This window comes from Trichechus manatus, unplaced genomic scaffold (genome assembly GCF_000243295.1).
Source record: "Trichechus manatus latirostris isolate Lorelei unplaced genomic scaffold, TriManLat1.0 scaffold00011, whole genome shotgun sequence".
NCBI lineage: Eukaryota > Metazoa > Chordata > Mammalia > Sirenia > Trichechidae > Trichechus > Trichechus manatus.
In genome coordinates, this window is record NW_004443947.1 from 11,751,699 (window position 1) to 11,769,603 (window position 17,905).

General features: G+C 50.1%; 1 protein-coding gene across 1 annotated transcript in view; it reads left to right on the plus strand.

Annotated features, from left to right (window-relative positions):
* The window catches only part of SLIT3 (slit guidance ligand 3), a 762,848-nt gene that overhangs the window by 733,903 nt on the left and 11,040 nt on the right, over positions 1–17,905 (plus strand). The window contains 4 exon segments of the mRNA XM_004371219.2: positions 1,503–1,596; positions 4,563–4,700; positions 6,066–6,306; positions 10,703–10,833. Of these exon segments, the coding sequence (XP_004371276.1) occupies positions 1,503–1,596; positions 4,563–4,700; positions 6,066–6,306; positions 10,703–10,833 (604 nt within the window).

The window sequence follows — 17,905 nt, forward strand, 5'->3', positions numbered from 1 at the left end:
TGTTCAGTACCAGAAGATAGATGACAAAAATTTCAGCAGTTAATAAAAAGGAGAGGGCAAAGAGGGTCAAAATCAGCTTTGTGACAGAGGAGGGGCTTGAACTGAATTTACAGGAGCCCAGAATGGGCAGTGGGAGGGGGAGCTGAGGAGTAGGGGCTGAGGAGCCACTTGCTGAGGGGGCTTTCTGCCCTCAGTGGAGCACTGCCTGGTGTCTGCAGTGGACTGGGTGCACTTCTGATTTCAGAAAGAGAAACTTTGTTCCTGAGAGGGGGCGTCATACTTTTCTGTGTCCCAGAAAGCATCCCAAGTCCCACAAGGACACTTGTCTTCATCTCTGGGTCTCTCCAGGTGGCCAGGAAGAGAAAAAGGTTATAAAGAACATAGTGCTCCCTTCGGTCTTGGAGAGGCAGAGGGGGACATGTGGAAAAGAGGGGTTTGTGGACACCTCCCAGGAAGAGTTAGGGATCAGCTTGTCCCCACCCATCAGAGGGCCGAGTCCTGGGCCGTGTCTGTCATTCATTTGCCTCCAGTCAGCATGCAAGACCCCCTCTGCCCTCTCCTGGGAGTAGGAGCCCAGACAGCCTTCGCCTGCCCCTGTCCCCACCTTTACCCCTGCCAGTGCCCCCCAAGAGAACTTGCATGAGTAGGAGTTCCCTCGTTTAGCTTGACTGTGTGGAATTTGAGGCAGCCCAAAGCTGAGGGTCTACCACTGACCTTAAAATCTGGCATCACTCGGAGAGCTGCTGTAATGTCTCACCCCCCACATTCCTGAAACACGTGTTCAGGTGGTGTGAGCTTTTCAGGGCTTATAGGCACAGGTATTTATGATCTGTTCGGCATTTCGTGGCACTGTGAACTTCAGAGCAAGTGTATCCAGAGACCAGAACTCCACATTGCTTTCATATTTGCTTCTCTGAGAAAATCCAAGGAGCTTACTTATCCGTAACAGGTGGATGATGCTGCTGAGACACGTCAGCCTCTCCAGGAAGCCTCCCCTGACCTGCTAGGCAGGGTTATGGGTTCCCTTTGTGCTTCCTATGACCACTCTTAGAGCTCTGTGTTGTAATCGCCTGCTTATTAGCAGATGTCCCCCATGAGGCTGGAGGAGGACAGGAATGGGTCACTGTTGTCTCCCCAGCACATGGCACAGTGCCTGCCATGCAGGATGCACTCAATGAACGGGTATGAAATGAAACAAGTAAGCATAGACCCAGGGTGGGGGCCTGGCACCTGTTGTATTCAGCTCCAGCAATCCCTGAATAATCAAGCAATGGATGACGGTGCCATAACAGTACCTGGGGAGGAACTGGAATCTTCCCATTGTCACTGCTAGGGAAACTGAGGCAGAGGTACAGAAGAAGGGATAACACCGAGAGAGAGAATGCAAGGTTCTTGATATCTGTGATCCCCTGACGGGTTGAAATGAGTCTGATCCTCTGGCCAGGGTATCCCTCCAAGACACTCTCTGAAGCCTGAGTTCTTGACCCCACTCCTCCTGCCAGGTGAGCTGTGCGATGAAGTGATTGACCACTGCGTGCCCGAGATGAACCTCTGTCAGCATGAGGCCAAATGCATCTCCCTGGACAAAGGATTCAGGTACGACTTAGCTTCATGCTTTCAACCCTCAGCACGTGGATCCCTGAGAACTCTGCCTGCAGCAGTCTAGGTTTGAGGCAGAGGTTTGGAGGCTGCGTGTCCATCTGTCTGTCTCTCTCTCTTTCTCTCTCCGCATCTCTCCTTTCCAGAGCTAGAAAAATAGAGCAATCTAAAGTCCAAAGGGTATTTGGTCACCTTCCCTTGTGCAACCTTCACAGCGCTCTGCCCGCTGTGGCTACAGCAAGTTTGCCAGCCTGAGCACCTGTGTGTGGGTGGGGGGTGGTGCAGGAGCACGGAGAGGGAGCGCTGACTCTGTTCAGCAGCCACAGCCATTGGTAGAGGTGTCTCCGTGGCAAGCATCTGAGCCAATAGGAGCCAGGGGAACACAGCAATTCCAAGAGTGGATGTGAGATTGCCTGAGGAAAAGGTCATGTAGTTCCTGAGCCTGAGACTCAGACAGTGCCCCTGGGAAATCCCTCCTGGGCTCTGCTCCCCCCACCCCCATCCTCTCTCCACCCTCTTTCATGGAAACTTGTACCAGGGTTTCTTCTGGGGAAGTCCGAAGACCCTCGAGATCTGGGATTTTTCTGACATTATGGGGAACATTCTAGAACCCTTTGGCCAACGTGACTCCCCTAGTCCCCGCCCTGTCATCCACAGTAACCCCCTCTCCTCCCCCAGCAGGCTCTGTCCAACGCCTGAAGGGAAGCCTCTAGCGCCAAGGAGACGGGGTTTGGGGGCACATCCCAAGCCTAGAGCTCATCACCACGGAAAATGCAGGTGGCGGTGTGTTAGGGCTTCTGGTTTCTCTGAGGCCAAAGGAAGCACAGCATCAGCCCTGCATGCACACACCCCATTCAAATCCACCTTATCTGTCCCTGTCCCCCACTGAGATATGCCAGATGGGACTTTAAGGCAGCTGAGTTATGGGGGTGCCTTCCGGAACCACTTCCCCATCCACTTCTGTCCACTCCCAAAAAGAGAGAAGGGAGGAAATGGAGGAGGGAGGACCATCCCTTTGTCCTGATGTCTCCCATCAAGCTCCTTTGCCCCATCAGTATTCAGAGATATTGCTTGCCTCTCCATCTGGGCCACCTGTACCACTTTCCCCTGCTCATACCACCACCTCCTCTGACTTGAATAGCCTCTGGTTATTATTTTTGCTCTGCCCAGGAGAATACAGCTGATAGGTCCATAAAGATGTACAGGCCTTGCAGGAGGCAGAAGAGCCAGCAAGTGTTTATGTTTGCATGTGCCTGAGCCCCTGGGAGGAATTCGGTGCATTCAGGATTTCTGTGCTGGGATTTCTACACAGGCAGAGGAGCCCAGAGACACACGGCCCACATCACGGAGGCCACATTTCAGCTGGAGCGGGTTTCTCTGGCAAGGTTTTAATCCTCGGCGAACAGAGATGGTGATGGAGCTGCTGATGCGTTGCTCCTCGGGGAGGGGCAGGATCGGGGCGCAGGGCTGAGCTGGGGCAGTAGCTCCCATCCTCTTGCCCGGGGAACATGAGCCATTTATTATGGGAAGGGAGATTTTGCCCATTTTATTTCAATCCTAATCTCTGGGGGGAAAATGAACAAAAGAAAAAAAAATCAAGAGGAGTGCTCGGTAGTGATAATCATTATCATTAATGATAATCATCATTATCATCTTCAACTTCTCATATTGACTGTTTACTCCATGCTTACCCAGAGCTTTCCACAGAGTGTCTCATTTAACGTTTTTCTTTTAATAGCTTTTTTATTGGTTTATTGCAGTAAAGATAAAACAAAACATTTGCCAATTCAACTTTTTTTACATGTGCAGTTCAGTGACATTGGTTACATTCACCATGTTATGTAACCATCAGCACTCTCTGTTTCCAAATTATTCCACCACCATTCACAGAAACTCAGTGCCCCCTCGACAAAGACTCCCCTTTCCCCACCCCCAGGTAACCGCTAATAAACTTCGGTTTCTATATATTTGCCTATTTCAAATAAGTGGGATCATGCAATATTTACCCTTTTGTAACTGATTTATCCCACTCAGCATAAGGTTTTCCAGATTCATTCGTGTTGTAGCAGGCATTAGGACTTCATTTCTCTTTATGGCTGAGTAGTATTCCATTGTATGGATGTACCACATTTTGTTTACCCATTTATCTGTTGATGGGCATTTAGGTTGTTTCCACCTTTTGGCTACTGTGAATAATGTCACCATGAACAATGGTATACAAGTTTCTGTTTGCGTTCCTACTTTCAATTATTTTGGATATCTACCTAGGATTGAGATTGCTGCGTCATATGGTAGTTCTATGTTTAAGTTTTTGAGGAACCATAATTTAATTTTTAAAGCAAACATAAGAGGTGACATTATTTATCAATGACCCCATTTAAAGATGAGGAAACTTAAACTCAGAGAGGTAGTGAGTGGCTAATATATTAGACAAGCGTTTGGCACAGTATGTATAAACTAAATGTTATTATTATTATTATTACTGTATAGGGGGCCTTGGGGAAGTGACGTCAGCTCTCTCTGAGCCCTAGTCTCCTCCTCTTAAGGGAGGATGATAGAACCTCCCTTTCTTCCAGGCCCCAATGAGACACTCAACAAAAGGTACTTAGCTTAGCACAGGGCCCCGCACACAGTACTAAACTGAACGTTAATTCTATATAGAAAGTGGCAGCTCCAAGCCCAAATTTGTGTGATTCCAACCCTGTCGTCCTCAGCTCAGCTCCTGAAAACAAGACCCACTCCCACTTGAAGCAGATAGTCATCAACTTGCAGGCAACAAACGCTGCATGCAGACCCGCCGTGAAACCTAAGGTGGAGCCAGGCTTTGTGGAGCCTGTGAGAGTTGAGGGGAGCCGTAAGGAAATTGGGTAGATTGAGGAGAGAGGGAGAGGTCTCCTGGAGAGAGCAACCACCTGGAAGTTCGCCCGGCCCCGTGGAACAGCCTTGTTCTGCCTGCATTACAGGTGTGAGTGCCTCCCTGGCTACAGCGGGAAGTTCTGCGAGACGGACAATGACGACTGCGTGGCCCATAAGTGCCGCCACGGGGCCCAGTGCGTGGATGCGGTCAATGGCTACACCTGTACCTGCCCCCAGGGCTTCAGGTATGGCAAAGGGCCACCGCAGGAAGGAGACAGCCTGGGCCAGACAAGATGGGATGGGGACTGGTTGGCCAAGGCACCTAGGCTGGAGACCCAGGCCCGGGAGCCCTTGCCCCAGCTCTCACTGGTACCTGTATTCCCCCTACCTTCTTCAACCCTTACAAGTCCCATAAGGAAAATAGAGCAGACGTTGTTAATCCATTTTGTAACTCCATGTGGAAGTTGGACTTAGGTTCCAGCTCACAGAATGTCAAGCTTGGGCATGATTCCATCCAACAGAAGATGCCACCTTCTTGGAGCCCAGCCTGAGAGGTGGGGGTAGTAGCCATGTAGCCACGCTGGCAGGAGTCGTCTTTCTAGCCTGGAGAGAAAAAACAGCATGGTGCCCCAATGGCAGAAAAATGGAGGTGAATGGGAGGGCTGGGGTCAGTCTCTAGAATTATGAAGCCAGGAAGACAAAGGGGAGATGGGAGGCACTGGCCAGGGGGCCAGAAGGTATCTATGGGGGACCTTGGAAGGAAAGACCTGGGTCCCAGTTGTAGCTCCCACACTGACTGTCAGGGGAGGATGGGGAAGGTGGAGAGGATCAGGGCCACACTCAAGGGGGCCAGACTGGGGGACGTTTTCATGTACGTCAGTACTTGCTAGATGACATAAATGCAAATCTAGATCCACTGGATAGGATAAATGTGAAACATGCAAACAAGTCTTGGACATAGACTCCTAGACTGTGAGCCTGAAAGGAACCATGGGCTCCTCAGATCAGTGTTTTTTCAAGCCCCATTTAGAACCATTTGCATCAGAGGCTTGTAAAAATGTAAAGCCCCACCAAAGAGCTACTGAATTTGAATTGGAGGGGCTAGGAATCTAGGAATCTGCACTTTTAACAAACCCCCACCCCCAAGGATTCTGATGACACTGACATTCGGGGACCTGTACTCTAATCCAACCTTATCATTTTATAAAGGGGGGAGCAGGGACCAAGGCTTAAAGCCATTTGCCCTCAAAGCCAACTCCAGCTCGTGGCAACCCCATGTGTGTCAGAATTGAACTGTGCTCCATAGGGTATTCAGTAGTATTTTTCAGAAGTAGATCGCCAGGTCTTTCTTCCAAGGCACCTCTGGGTGGACTCGAATCACCAACCTTTCAGTTAGCGGCCGAGCACATTAGTCATTTGCACCACCCAGGGACAATGGAGGATTAGAGAGGAAAAGGACTTGCGCCAGTTAGAGGTGGGGCTGGAACTGGGTCTCCCAATTCCCATCTTGCCCCACTCTATCTGCTAGGGACTCTTTGGCCAGAATAACTAATTGCTCTTCTGCCTTCCTCCCTTCCTCCCTCCGACATCCTCCTCTGCCCTTCTGCCAGTGGGCTCTTCTGTGAGCACCCCCCGCCCATGGTCCTGCTGCAGACCAGCCCCTGTGACCAGTACGAATGCCAGAACGGGGCCCAGTGCATCGTGGTGCAGCAGGAGCCCACCTGCCGCTGTCTGCCAGGCTTCGCCGGGCCCCGCTGTGAGAAGCTCATCACTGTCAACTTCGTGGGCAAGGACTCCTACGTGGAACTGGCCTCCGCCAAGGTCCGGCCCCAGGCCAACATCTCCCTGCAGGTGCGCCCCCACCCTGCCCTGCCCTTGGGAGGACCCCAGCTTGCTCCCATGCTCTGACTCTTCGGAGAACAGCTGGCATGGCCCAGACTATAGCGTCCTGCCTCCTCCCCTAAAGCGTCATCAAGGACAATACTCAGCTTTGGGGGACATGAGCCAGCTCTGTCCAGAGGGTTCTAGAGACAATTTCTGACCAGCTGTCACTGTAAACAGCAGCCCCTACTTCTAGCCTCATTCATTCATTCCTCTAGAAAATATTTGTTCAACTTCTATATGCCAGACACTGTGCTCAGCAATGGCGGTGCAGTGATGGAACAAGACAGACAAAGCCCCTTGCCCAGGGCAGGATGACAAGGAAACAATGACAATGCTGGGTGCTGTGGAACATACAGGAGGGGCAGTGATCCCACACTGTTGGGAAGAATCAGAGAAGGTTCCCAAGAGGCCATGATATTAGCTAAGCTGGGATCTGAAGGCTGCATAGGAGTTTGCCTGATGAACCGTAGCAGGGTTGGGGACTAACAGACAAGGTGAAGGACAGAGGTAGCGGGGCTGAGCCTGAGGGATCAGCATGTGCAGAGGCCCAGAGGCACAAGCAATCAGGCCATTTTCAGGGAATGGAAAACCATTGAGTATGAGCCAAGTTCTTTTCAGACGAATTTCTTTCAGGTTCCTCACGTTCAGACCTGAGCACGTTTATTCCAAACTACATTTCTGCAGGACCTAAATGCTGTACTCGTGGGCGTGGGAGCAGCCCCCAATAGGATTTCCAAGGAGCGCCTGGTGGATTCAAACTGCCGACCTTTTGGTTAGCAGCTGTAGCTTTTAACCACTCTGCCACCAGAGCTTCAGAAAAAGAACAGGCCCTGCCTATAGGCTTGCTGGGCAGGAGGCACCCTGGAGACACCACTAGAGGGCGCTGGTCAGTCAGTGGCCCATGACAGGTGGGGTTGGGGGCTGCTGGATGATACTTAGGATCCTCCGTCTTTTGGATATGACCACATACACCCAGGTTAGATCTGGAGCTTATGGAGAAAATATTCATTCAACAAAGATCTGTTGAGCACCTGAACATGCCAGGCACCATTGGAGGCACAGGGGTCACAAAAAAAAAATTTCTTCTTGTCAGGAAGCTTGCAGTCTAGTGGACAGGCCTTCTGAGATGAGGATGGCCCTGGGTACAAGTGAGAAGGAAGTCTGGTTGCCCTCACCCTCCTGGGGCCACCTCATTGCCCTACCCTCACTCAGTCCCACCCACCCAGGGACCTCATTATTGGGTCTCAACTAACCAGAGCAGCCCCCAGTGCCCCAGAAATCCAGATATTCTATCACCGCTTACCTGCTGTGCATCCTATTACTGCAGGCTGATGTGTGCCAGGTGGTAGGAGCTGATAGACTAATCAGGTCAGGTATCTGGCAAATGGGTGCCCTCTGGGTAGCAATTTCTGAAACCAGTGGTTCTCAGCCTTGACAATACAGTAGAGTCAAGTGAAGAACTTTGTCAACTATCTTTGCCAGCAGCCCAGCCCCCAGAGATTCATGTTTAATTGGTCTGGGGTGAAGCCCAGACACCAGTATTTGTAAAAATTCCCCAGGTGACTCTAGGCACAGTGCCTGGTTCATAGTAAGTGTTGAATAAATGGTAATTGTTAGCATTTTGTTTATAGTTATTATTATTACACTTTCTCTCTGTACAGAGACTGAGGCCCCCAGAGGAGAGGGCTCGGGTAAGATCACATTATTTGCAGTGGGAGAGACTAGACTGGAGCTCCAGGTTCTGACTGTCGGTTCAGTGGTCCTTCTGTGCCACCAATCAAGAGTCCTACTCCATGAACTCAGGGTGCAGCAGGCATCATGAGGGCTTAGAAGGCAGAAAGAGCAGGGACCTGCAGCCTTTCCCCTGGTACAGGCTGGGCCCCTTTCCTCCACCAACAGTCAAATAGCCACATGATCCTGAGGCCAGGCCACCTGGCAGCCCTCAAACCCACCACCCCACCCAGGCTGGGAAAATACAGCCAAGACCACCATTTCCCAATCTAGTGCTGCTTAGGGCCTGAAACGCACAAAGCTGAGAGACGCGAGTCTCTGCCTCTTACTCTTGCTGCATTCCCACTGTGAACGTCTACTGTGTGTGGTCTGCAGAGCAGGCCCTGGGGAACCGAAAACAAATATGTCGCATTCATTCAACCAACATTTAATGAGGCTAACTCCATGCAGTGGTTAAGAGCTTGGCTGCTAACCAAAACGTCAGCAGTTCGAATTCACCAGCCGCTCCTTGGAAACCCTATGGAGTGGCAGTTCTCCTCTGTCCTATAGAGTCGCTATGAGTCAAAATCAACTCTATGGCAATGGGTTTGGTTTTGTTGATTTTACTCCATGCCCAAGAATGGAGAACTGCGCTAAGAATATCACGGCGACCAAGACAGATAGGAAGGCCCTGACCCTGATGTCGCTTATAGACTAGGGACAAGACAAGCATTAAACAAACAACTCTGCCTGCCATTGTTTAAGTCTGGTTGTGCTAGGTACCAAGAAGGAAATTTCAAGTTGCTGGTGGAGCTCCTCATAGAGCTGGGAGGCAAGGGAGTATCTAACCTAGACTGGGAGAAATCAGGAAGGGCTTCCAGGAGAAAGTGACATTTCCAGCAAGACTTAAAGGGTGAGTAGGCCTTGGCCTGCAGAAGCTGAACAGGTGGTTCCCACCTGAATTTCCAACCTTGTGTCCACTCACTCCCCCCAAACACAAGCACACACATACCTTAACCAGTTGCTGTCGAGTCAGTTCCAACACATGGCAACCCCCTGTGTGTCAGAGTAGAACTGTGCTTCATAGGGTTTTCAGTGGCTGATTTTTTTTTGAAAGTAGATCTCCAGGCCTTTCTTCCAAGGTGCCTCTGGGTGGATTTGAACCTCCAACCTTTCAGTTAGAAGCTGAGCACATTAACTGTTCGCAGTACCCAGGGACTCTTCCCGCTGCTGTGGGGTCAATTCCAACTCATAGCGATCCTATAGAACAGAGTAGAAGTGCCCCATAGGGTTTCCAGGGAGCAGCTGGTGGATTCAAACTGCTGACCTTTTGGTTAGCAGTTGAGCTCTTAACCGCTGCACCACTAGGGCTAATCTAAATGTCAGCCCACTGCGTAGGCCGGGAATCAAAACCGGGTCAACTGCTTGGAAGGCAGCTGCGCTCACCACTATACCACCAGTGCCCAAAACAGACTCTTACACATACCTTAAACCCAAATCCATTGCTGTCAAATCTACTCTGACTCATAGTGACCCTATAGGACAGAGTAGAACGACCCCATAGGGCTTCCAAGGGTATAATCTTTACGGAAGCAGACTGCCACATCTTTCTTTCACAGAGCGGCTGGTAGGTTCGAACTGCTGACCTTTTGGTTAGCAGTGAGCACTTAACCACTGTGCCACCAGGGCTCCTACACCTACCTGACCCACCTCCAAACTTTGATTCATGCTGTTCCCTCTGCTGAGAGACCCCTTTCCCCCATCTCTCATCCTCTTGCTACCAAGGAATTTTCCTATTCCTCATTCAAAGCCTAGGTCAAATCACTTATCCCTTCTATAAAGTGATCCAAGAGCCACATGTGCACCCATCCACTGCTTCAGGCAAAATTAATGGATTCCCCTTCCAAGTTCGTCTACCCATTGCCGTCGAGTCGATTCCAACTCATAGCGACCCTCTAGGACAAGAGTACAACTGCCCCCTAGGGTTTCCTAGGAAACCCTGGCGGATTTGAACTGCCGACCTTTTGCCTAGTAGCTGATTTCTTAACCACTGTGCTACCAGGGCTCCCCGAGTTTGTCTAGACTAGAGCATTATGCTTCATCTATTAGCATGCCCATCACCTACTTCATCGTTGTTTCTTTCTCTATGTGGCTCTGCTGCTATTCTGAGAGTGCTGGAGACCAGCAGTTCTGTTGATCTCCGTAGTCCCAGGGCTGAGTACATAGTATATACTCAGTAAATGCTTCAAATGAATGAATGAAAGAAAGAATGGATGAACAGATTAATCCATGATTAAAACTAATGTGAGTAAATGTCAGTCTAGGGCCTGGGGCACAGCGGCACTCGGAGCCGCTGGTCGAATGAACTGATGAATGAACAATTAGGAGATGCTATGCAGTATATAGACACATGGTGGCACATAGTAGGTGCTCAATAAATAACTTGTTGAATTGCTCAGTCAGCATTTCAGTGACGTGAAAGTCTCAGCCCTGCCTTCTGGGAACTCACAGACTAGATAGAGGAAGAAATGTGGACAGAATTCAGTCCAGGGTGAGATCAGGAGCTGCCACCTGGAAGAGGGCTCTGAGGTGGGGAGGGAGGAAGTTAACCCTCAAGTGAGCCCCACCCACACACCCTGGCCAATCTCTCCAGGTGGCCACTGACAAGGACAACGGCATCCTTCTCTACAAGGGAGACAACGACCCCCTGGCGCTGGAGCTGTACCAGGGCCACGTGAGGCTCATATATGACAGCTTGAGCTCCCCGCCAACCACGGTGTACAGGTAAGGACACGCACCCTCCCCGCTCCCTGCACCCATGTGTCCAGGCCAGGGGGGACTCTGCCGCCTCCCCACCCCCACCCCTACACTCTCTCCTGGCACAGAGTGGGTGGCGGGAGGGGGGAGGCGGTGCTGGAGGAAGAGGCAGGAGAGGAAGGCAGGCCCCCGTGGGGAGATGACACCTCATTACCATAAGATAAATGGCTAGCTGGCTACTTTGCACAGAGCTGGATGCTCCAATGGGGACAAGGCTGCCTAATGAGATGGCCTTTTCAAAATGTCATCCTAATCTTTTATTAGTTTAAGAAAGAAAACGGGGAGATGGGCATGAAACTCAAGGGGAAGAAATTCAGGAGCATTAAGGGAGCAGGACAACTCCTTAAGTGACTTTCAAACTGTTCTCAAGGAGGGTTTTTCCTAAACTCAGGCCTTCAAACCATCGCCATGATTTTGGCCTTATCAGTATGCCAGCCATACTATGGCTGAATATTTTACTTGACATCAATTTTAAATCTGCTCACTTTTTAAATTTAGCTTCATCTAAATCACAGATATGCAGGTTCAATATGTTAGATTTTTTTCTACTTTTCAGCAAAATAATGCATGTTACACGTAAGACATGTAATATATACAGAAGTAATAATGCAATCAATCAGTTGCTGTCGAGTCAACTCCAATTCATGGTGACTCCATGTGTGTCAGAGTAAAACTGCTCCAAAGGGTTTTCAGAGGCTGACTTTTTTAGAAGTAGTTCGCCTTTCTTCCAGTGTACCTCTGGGTGGACTCAAACCTCCAGCCTTTCGGTTAACAGCCGAGCACGTTGACCCTTTGTACCACCCAGGGACATTAATAATGCAATAATACATATTAGATACATAACTATTAAAATAGAAAATGTTCGTCTGTGTTACACCTAGAATTATGTTGCATGCCACCAGTGGAACAAAAGCCATACTTGGGGAAGCCACCGTACAAAGAGAGACTGGCATCTAGAGGCTGCCCCACCCCTTTTGGAAGCAAGAACACATTTGGCTGGGATTAGTGACGAGTGTTCATTTTCAGACTTTTTCCCCCAGTCACTAAACATTTTCTTCAACTGAAACTTTATACTGAACTCAAGAATATCAAATAGATAAATACAACACTTCTCTGCAGGCTTGGAGGGAGCGGAGTCCCCCTTCACACACACCCTCATAAAGACCCCAATACGTGTCCAACAAACCCTGTTGAAAACAATCAGTTTAAACCTAACCAGACCAGTTGCCATCAAGTCAGTTCTGACTCATGGTGACCCCCCTTTGTTGCAGAGTAGAACTGCACTCCATAGGGTTTTCAAGGCTGTGACCTTTCAGAAGCAGGTCACCAGGCCATTCTTCAAGGTGCCTCTGGGTGGGTTTGAACCACCAACTTTTGAGCTAGTAGTCAAGTGCTTAGCCATTTGTACAACCCAGGGACTCCTGGCTTAAACCAGTGGCTTTCCAATTGTGATTCCCCATACTAGCAGCATTAGCATCACCTGGTCACTTGTTAGAAATGCAAATTCCCAGACCCCACCCCAGACCTGCTGAACCAGAAGCTCCAGATATGGGGCCGAGGGATCTGTGTTTTAATAAGCCCGACCTCCAGGTGATTCTGATGCACAGGTAAGTCTGAGACAGGGCTTTGATCCAGTTCGTTCCAGTTCAAACCCCTGCTGAGAATTTGCCTTTCCACCCCAGATATACTGAGTCTGAATCTACAGTTTAGCAAGACCCCGGGTGATTCCTATGTAAAATAAATTCTTAGAACCACTGCTAGTGGGTCTCAGAATTGGTCCCTAACCAGCAGCATTAACCAGAAGCATTAGCATCACCTGGGAACTTGACAGAAATGCAAATTCTCAGCAGTGGTTCCAACCAGAAAGAACCTATTCTAAGCTCTTGTCTGAGAAGCACTAGTCTACAGGAGAAAGCTCCCTGGAGGAGGGGCCATTGGAGTTGCGTCTTAAGGAAAGGGAAGGATTTGTATGAGCAGGACAGGGGGCAAGCCCAGCTGGGAGAGCAGCAAAGACAAGCACAGGAGACACAAACGGGGTAGAAGGTTCCTGGTGGAGAGTGAGTAGAGGAAGACCAGCAAGTCAGGTGCAGTTGGGGATGGGCCAACACCAGAGAAAGGGGCTCACCCTAGGGGCCTCAGTTGTTTGTAGAGTCTGGGCCTTTAAACATCTGTGTCTCTGGAGCCGCTGGACACGGTGGAAGTGGAAGGACAGACAGCCGAGGAGATAGGGCTGAGGGTGGCCCACAAACCAAGCAGCTCCAGCATTTGCGGTCAGATGGACCTGAGTTTGAGCAAGTTACTCAACCTCTCTGTGCCTCAGTTTCCTCCTCTGGCTAATGTGGGTCATAACAGAATATACCTCTTGGATACATCACTGCAGGTTGAGGGTTGATCTAATCATGATCTTAGCAAATTGAGCCTTTACATGAGCATGTCAAGAGCCCAGCTTTCCCCTGCACTCATGTGAGCTGTTGGGTGGTGACTTGGTAAAGGTGGTGATGTAATGGCAGGGATGTTAAAACATTCTGCTGTTACCTAATCAGGGCCTGAGGGATGAAAGGGGAAACCAGAGAATTCCTGTCTTCTAAAGCCCTTGTCAGGCAGAGGGCTTGGGAATCAGAAGGAACTGGGTGTAAATCCTAGTCTGACAACAAATTCGCTGTATAATGCTAGCTTCCCTGATCTCTTAAAAATGAGGTTAATTAAGAATATCTATTTCATAAAGTTGTTGTGAAGTTTTAAATCAGAGAATGCATGTAAATCCCTTAACCCAGTGCCTGGTGCATAGTAGGCACTCAATAAACAGTTCCCATCATTGTTTAAAAAAAAAAAAAAAAACAAAAAAAAAAAAAAAAAGACCCTGTCAGGGAATCAGAGGAGATGAGCACATAGCCCTGGGGAGGCTGCCAGCTCTTTATCCTTATCCATGGGAGATACCAAGTTAAGGATGCCCCTGTGTCTGAGATCAGGTCTTTAGTGCCGTTTAGCTTCAAAATCCTAAAGTCTCCTAGAATCCCATATTAAAAATGGTTCTGCTCCCAGCACTTTTCTCTAAGGCAACCCCGTTTCTGCCCCGGTGGCACATTCTCTCACTCACTCTCTCTCACTCAGTAAACATCTATCAAGCACCTTGTAAGGCCAAGCCCTGGGCTAGGTGTAGGGGACACGAGTTAAACAAAACTTATCCAGGGAAGAAGACAGACATGCAAACAAGCATGTTCCACAGGCAGAATAAAACGATCACTCCCTGGAGACACCACAGGATGCTGTGGGGCCCTGAGGAAGGAGCAGGTATGTCTGCCTGGAGGATCAGGGAAGCTTCCCTGGAGGAAGAGGCAGTGTTGGAGTGAGGCTTGCAGGCCCAGGAGCATTTCCACTGGCCGAGGAAGCCCTGGGGACTGGAGGCCCCATCAGGATGTCTGGAGGAACCAGGAGGCCATCCCAGCCAAATCAGGAGATCCCTTCCTCAGAGTCACGGCGGCCACCTCCAGCCTCCCAGGAAGTCCTTCTCAGCCTCAGGGCCAGAGCCAGACCAAACCTGATCTAACCAGGGGCATGGGCAGCCTGCAGACTTCTCAAGGCCCCACTGAGCAGCCCCCAGAGTGAGAAGAGCAGCCAAGGACCCCTGAAAAGGACTACAGGCCTGGAGTAGCAGGATTCCGTGGCCTCCTTTGTGCCTGATGCCCGATTTTTTCATCTGCCCCACTGTAGTCCCAGGTGGTAAAGAGGGTACTGCAAGGTTCTTATTACTAGCCCCAGGGCAAATACACAGAAAAGCCCATTTGAGCCCCTCTTGGACCCCAAATGGAGACAAATTTCACTATTCCTTTGTTTCAAGACTCGTCACAGGGGCAACCTCACCTGCCAACTAAGCCGAGGTGCCAAGAGGGTAACAGACATGAGGAGAGAAGTGGGCTGGGCTCCGATAGAGAGTGGACTGAGGTAACCTGGAGGCTCCAGACCCCATCCGAAGGGGCAGCTGACCTCAGCTCCAGCAGATGCTCCCAGGTGGGGATGCAGATTCTCAAGAGAAGTTGGAAATTCAGGGTTTCTATGTGAAATATCTTAGTTTCTAAATGTTATCCACTTTAAGACACCTCAAAAGAGCTCTGTTTGGCCTGTAGTGCATGCTCACTGAGCCTTAATTACCACAATCCTATCCATTGCCAAGGTCTTTGCCTCCTTTGATCCTCGCCACAACCCCCAGGCAAGCATGTTCACTCCTATTTTAGGGATGAGAAACATGACACTCAGACAGCCCTTCTCCCAAAGGCCCTCAGCAAGGAAGTAGCAGAGCTGGGATTCAAACCCAAGTCATGCTCCCGCCCAAAACTGCTCTCCCACCACACTGACATCAGGGCAGGAGGGCTAGGCCAGGAGAGAGAGTGGGGGCAGGGAGAGTTCCTGCAGTGGGGTCTGAGGCCTCTGGCTGCCGCTTCCCTGAAACCCCAGGAACTCTTTGTTCCTGTGAGGCTCTACCGCCACCTAGTGGTTACCATTCAGCATCCAGGTCAGCGCAACCGGCACTTGGAGGAATGACGACCTTCCTTATCCCCCTTCGTCTCTCAGTGGTGTAGGGTCCTGTGGGTTTGGGAGACCTGGGTTTGAGTCCTGTTTCCTTCACTTCAACTTTAAGACATCGGGCTGGACACTTTAAGGCTCTGAGCTTTCAGACTCATTGCTAAATTGGGGAAAAAATTGTACCTGCCACCCAGGGTGTTTTAGGATTAAATGAGAGAATGTAGGTCAAGTACTTAGCATAGAGTCACACAATACCTGGCTCAGCACATGCCCACCTTGTTATTAAAAGCAAAAGAGAACTGGACAGGCCCCCTGGCCAACTTTAGTCCACACGCCAGCCCCAGACAGGAGCCTTCCAGCCGAGCCCGACATCTCCAATCTCTCTGCTTGATGCTGGTTTGTTCTGGCCTCATGGATAGCCAGGAAGATTCACAGTCCCCTAAATCTCTCTCTGGGCACTAATTACTGGAGCTTGGGACCACAATCCTGTCATTTCTTTTAGAGAGAACAGCTGGTTTTGTTTTGTTTTTTTTTAATTTTTTTCTCTTTTGTAATTGTTGTTTTATGCTGTCGAGTCGATTCGACTCATAGCCACCCTATAGGACAGAGTAGAACTGCCCCATAGGGTTTCCAAGGCTATAATCTTTATGGGAGCAGATCGCCAGGTCTTTTGTCCCAAGAAGCTACTGATGGGTTTGAATTACTGGCCTTTCAGTTAGCAGCTGAGCGCGTAACCATTGTACCACCAGGGCTCCTTTTTGTAATAGTAGCAGAGCCATTTTTCCCATTGATATTTTAGTTAAGAGACTAAAAAATAATTTTTTAAGCAAATAGAAATGGAGCCTTCCTGATATGCGGGTGGTGGTGAGAAATCCTATCCTTCAGTGCTGCTCACCCCCAAACCTCCAGGGACCCACAGTTTGAAAACCACTGGCTTTAAGCATTCTTCCCAGGAAACCCTGGTTAAGACGTGCCAAGAAAGAGGCGACCTGTTAACCCATAAGCACCTCCTGGCACAGACAGGGTTATGGGGGGCTTGGATTGGGAATCAATGCTGACTGCACCTCAGTTCCCCCACTTCCTAGCCATGTGACCTTGGTCAAGTTACTTAGGATTCCTTCCCTGTGAAATGGGGCTCACAAGAGTGCCCTCCTCAGAGATGGCTCTGAGCCCATGGAAGCATTTGTAAACTGCAAAACTCTGGGCAGCTGCAAGGGTGAGAAATTGGTGGAAGGCTCTGTCTGGGCCCGCCAACCTTCTCCCCTGCCCCAGGCCCTCCTTCCATACCCAGCTCCTCCAAGTCCAAGGTGAGGGTCAAGGAGATAATCATTGCAACCTTTTTCTGAGCACTCGCTAGGTATCAGGGGCCATGCATTACCCAGTAAAATCCAGTGAGGTTGACGCTGTCACCACCCCAATTTTACAGAAGTGGAAACTGGGACTTAGAGAAGTGATGTGAATTGCCCAGGCTCCCTCAGCTGGAGGACCCAGTGTGATACTAGGTCTCTGCATCTTCCGAGCTTGAACTCTTATGGCTGAAGAGTATAGCTGGAGGAGGGGGCCTGCCCTAGGACTCTTCCATGTGGGCATCAGGTGAGGCCCTCCACGGAGTCGGGTGGCTGGGGCACCACAGAGCCCAGCACTTTGTCGGGGCAGGGGCCGGCGCCACACAGACCTCTCTGCCTGCGGCTCCTGCCAAACTGCTGTCTCCAGACAGGTGCCCTCAGGCACAGTGCATCAGGGCCTGGGACAGTGCTGCCGAAAGGAGGAAAAGGAACAGGCTTAGAGCCAGCGGCCAGGAAGGGGTTAGTGGTGTGTGTTTGCCGTGTCTGTGTGTGTCTGTAACGAGAATGCAGCTGCCCCAGATTCCGTGAATCTTAATATTGGAAGGGAATGCCAGGACCACCCACCCAGAGCTGTTTTCTCTCTCCAGCATTCCTCTCTGACAGGTGGCTGCCCAGCATCTCTTCACACACCTCCGGCGATGGGGAGCTCATTAGCATTCAGGGCAGCATCAGTTTACGGGATGGTTTGGGGGTATATTTTCATTTTTTTGCATGTGTGTTTAGAAAACTATATGTGAGGGCTCAAAGTCAGAAGCTTGTGGTCTCTCACACCAGACCTCATTCCCCCACCCACCGTTACCACTAATGACTCTGCAAGATCTGTTTGCTGTCTTGCCCTCGGTGTACTACTTGGAGCAACTGGTAGATTCTGAAATAGAAAAGGTCTCACTTTGCATGGCATTTTGGCTACCCATCACAAAACCAGATCCCCCAACAGACCTTCTTAGACACCACACCACCCCACCCCCGACTATCCTCCTTCTCAACCAGGCCTTACTTTGATAAGTTGGCTGTTTGATTTAGAGGAAAGAATAAAGAAAGTGGAATGTGATCTTTGTGAACACAGGTTCCTTGTCTGTCCTGTTAGTCACTGATCCCTAGGATAATGTGGCTCAGACAGACACTCAGTGGATGGTGGGTGGGTAGGTGGGTAGGTGGGTGGGTGGGTAGGT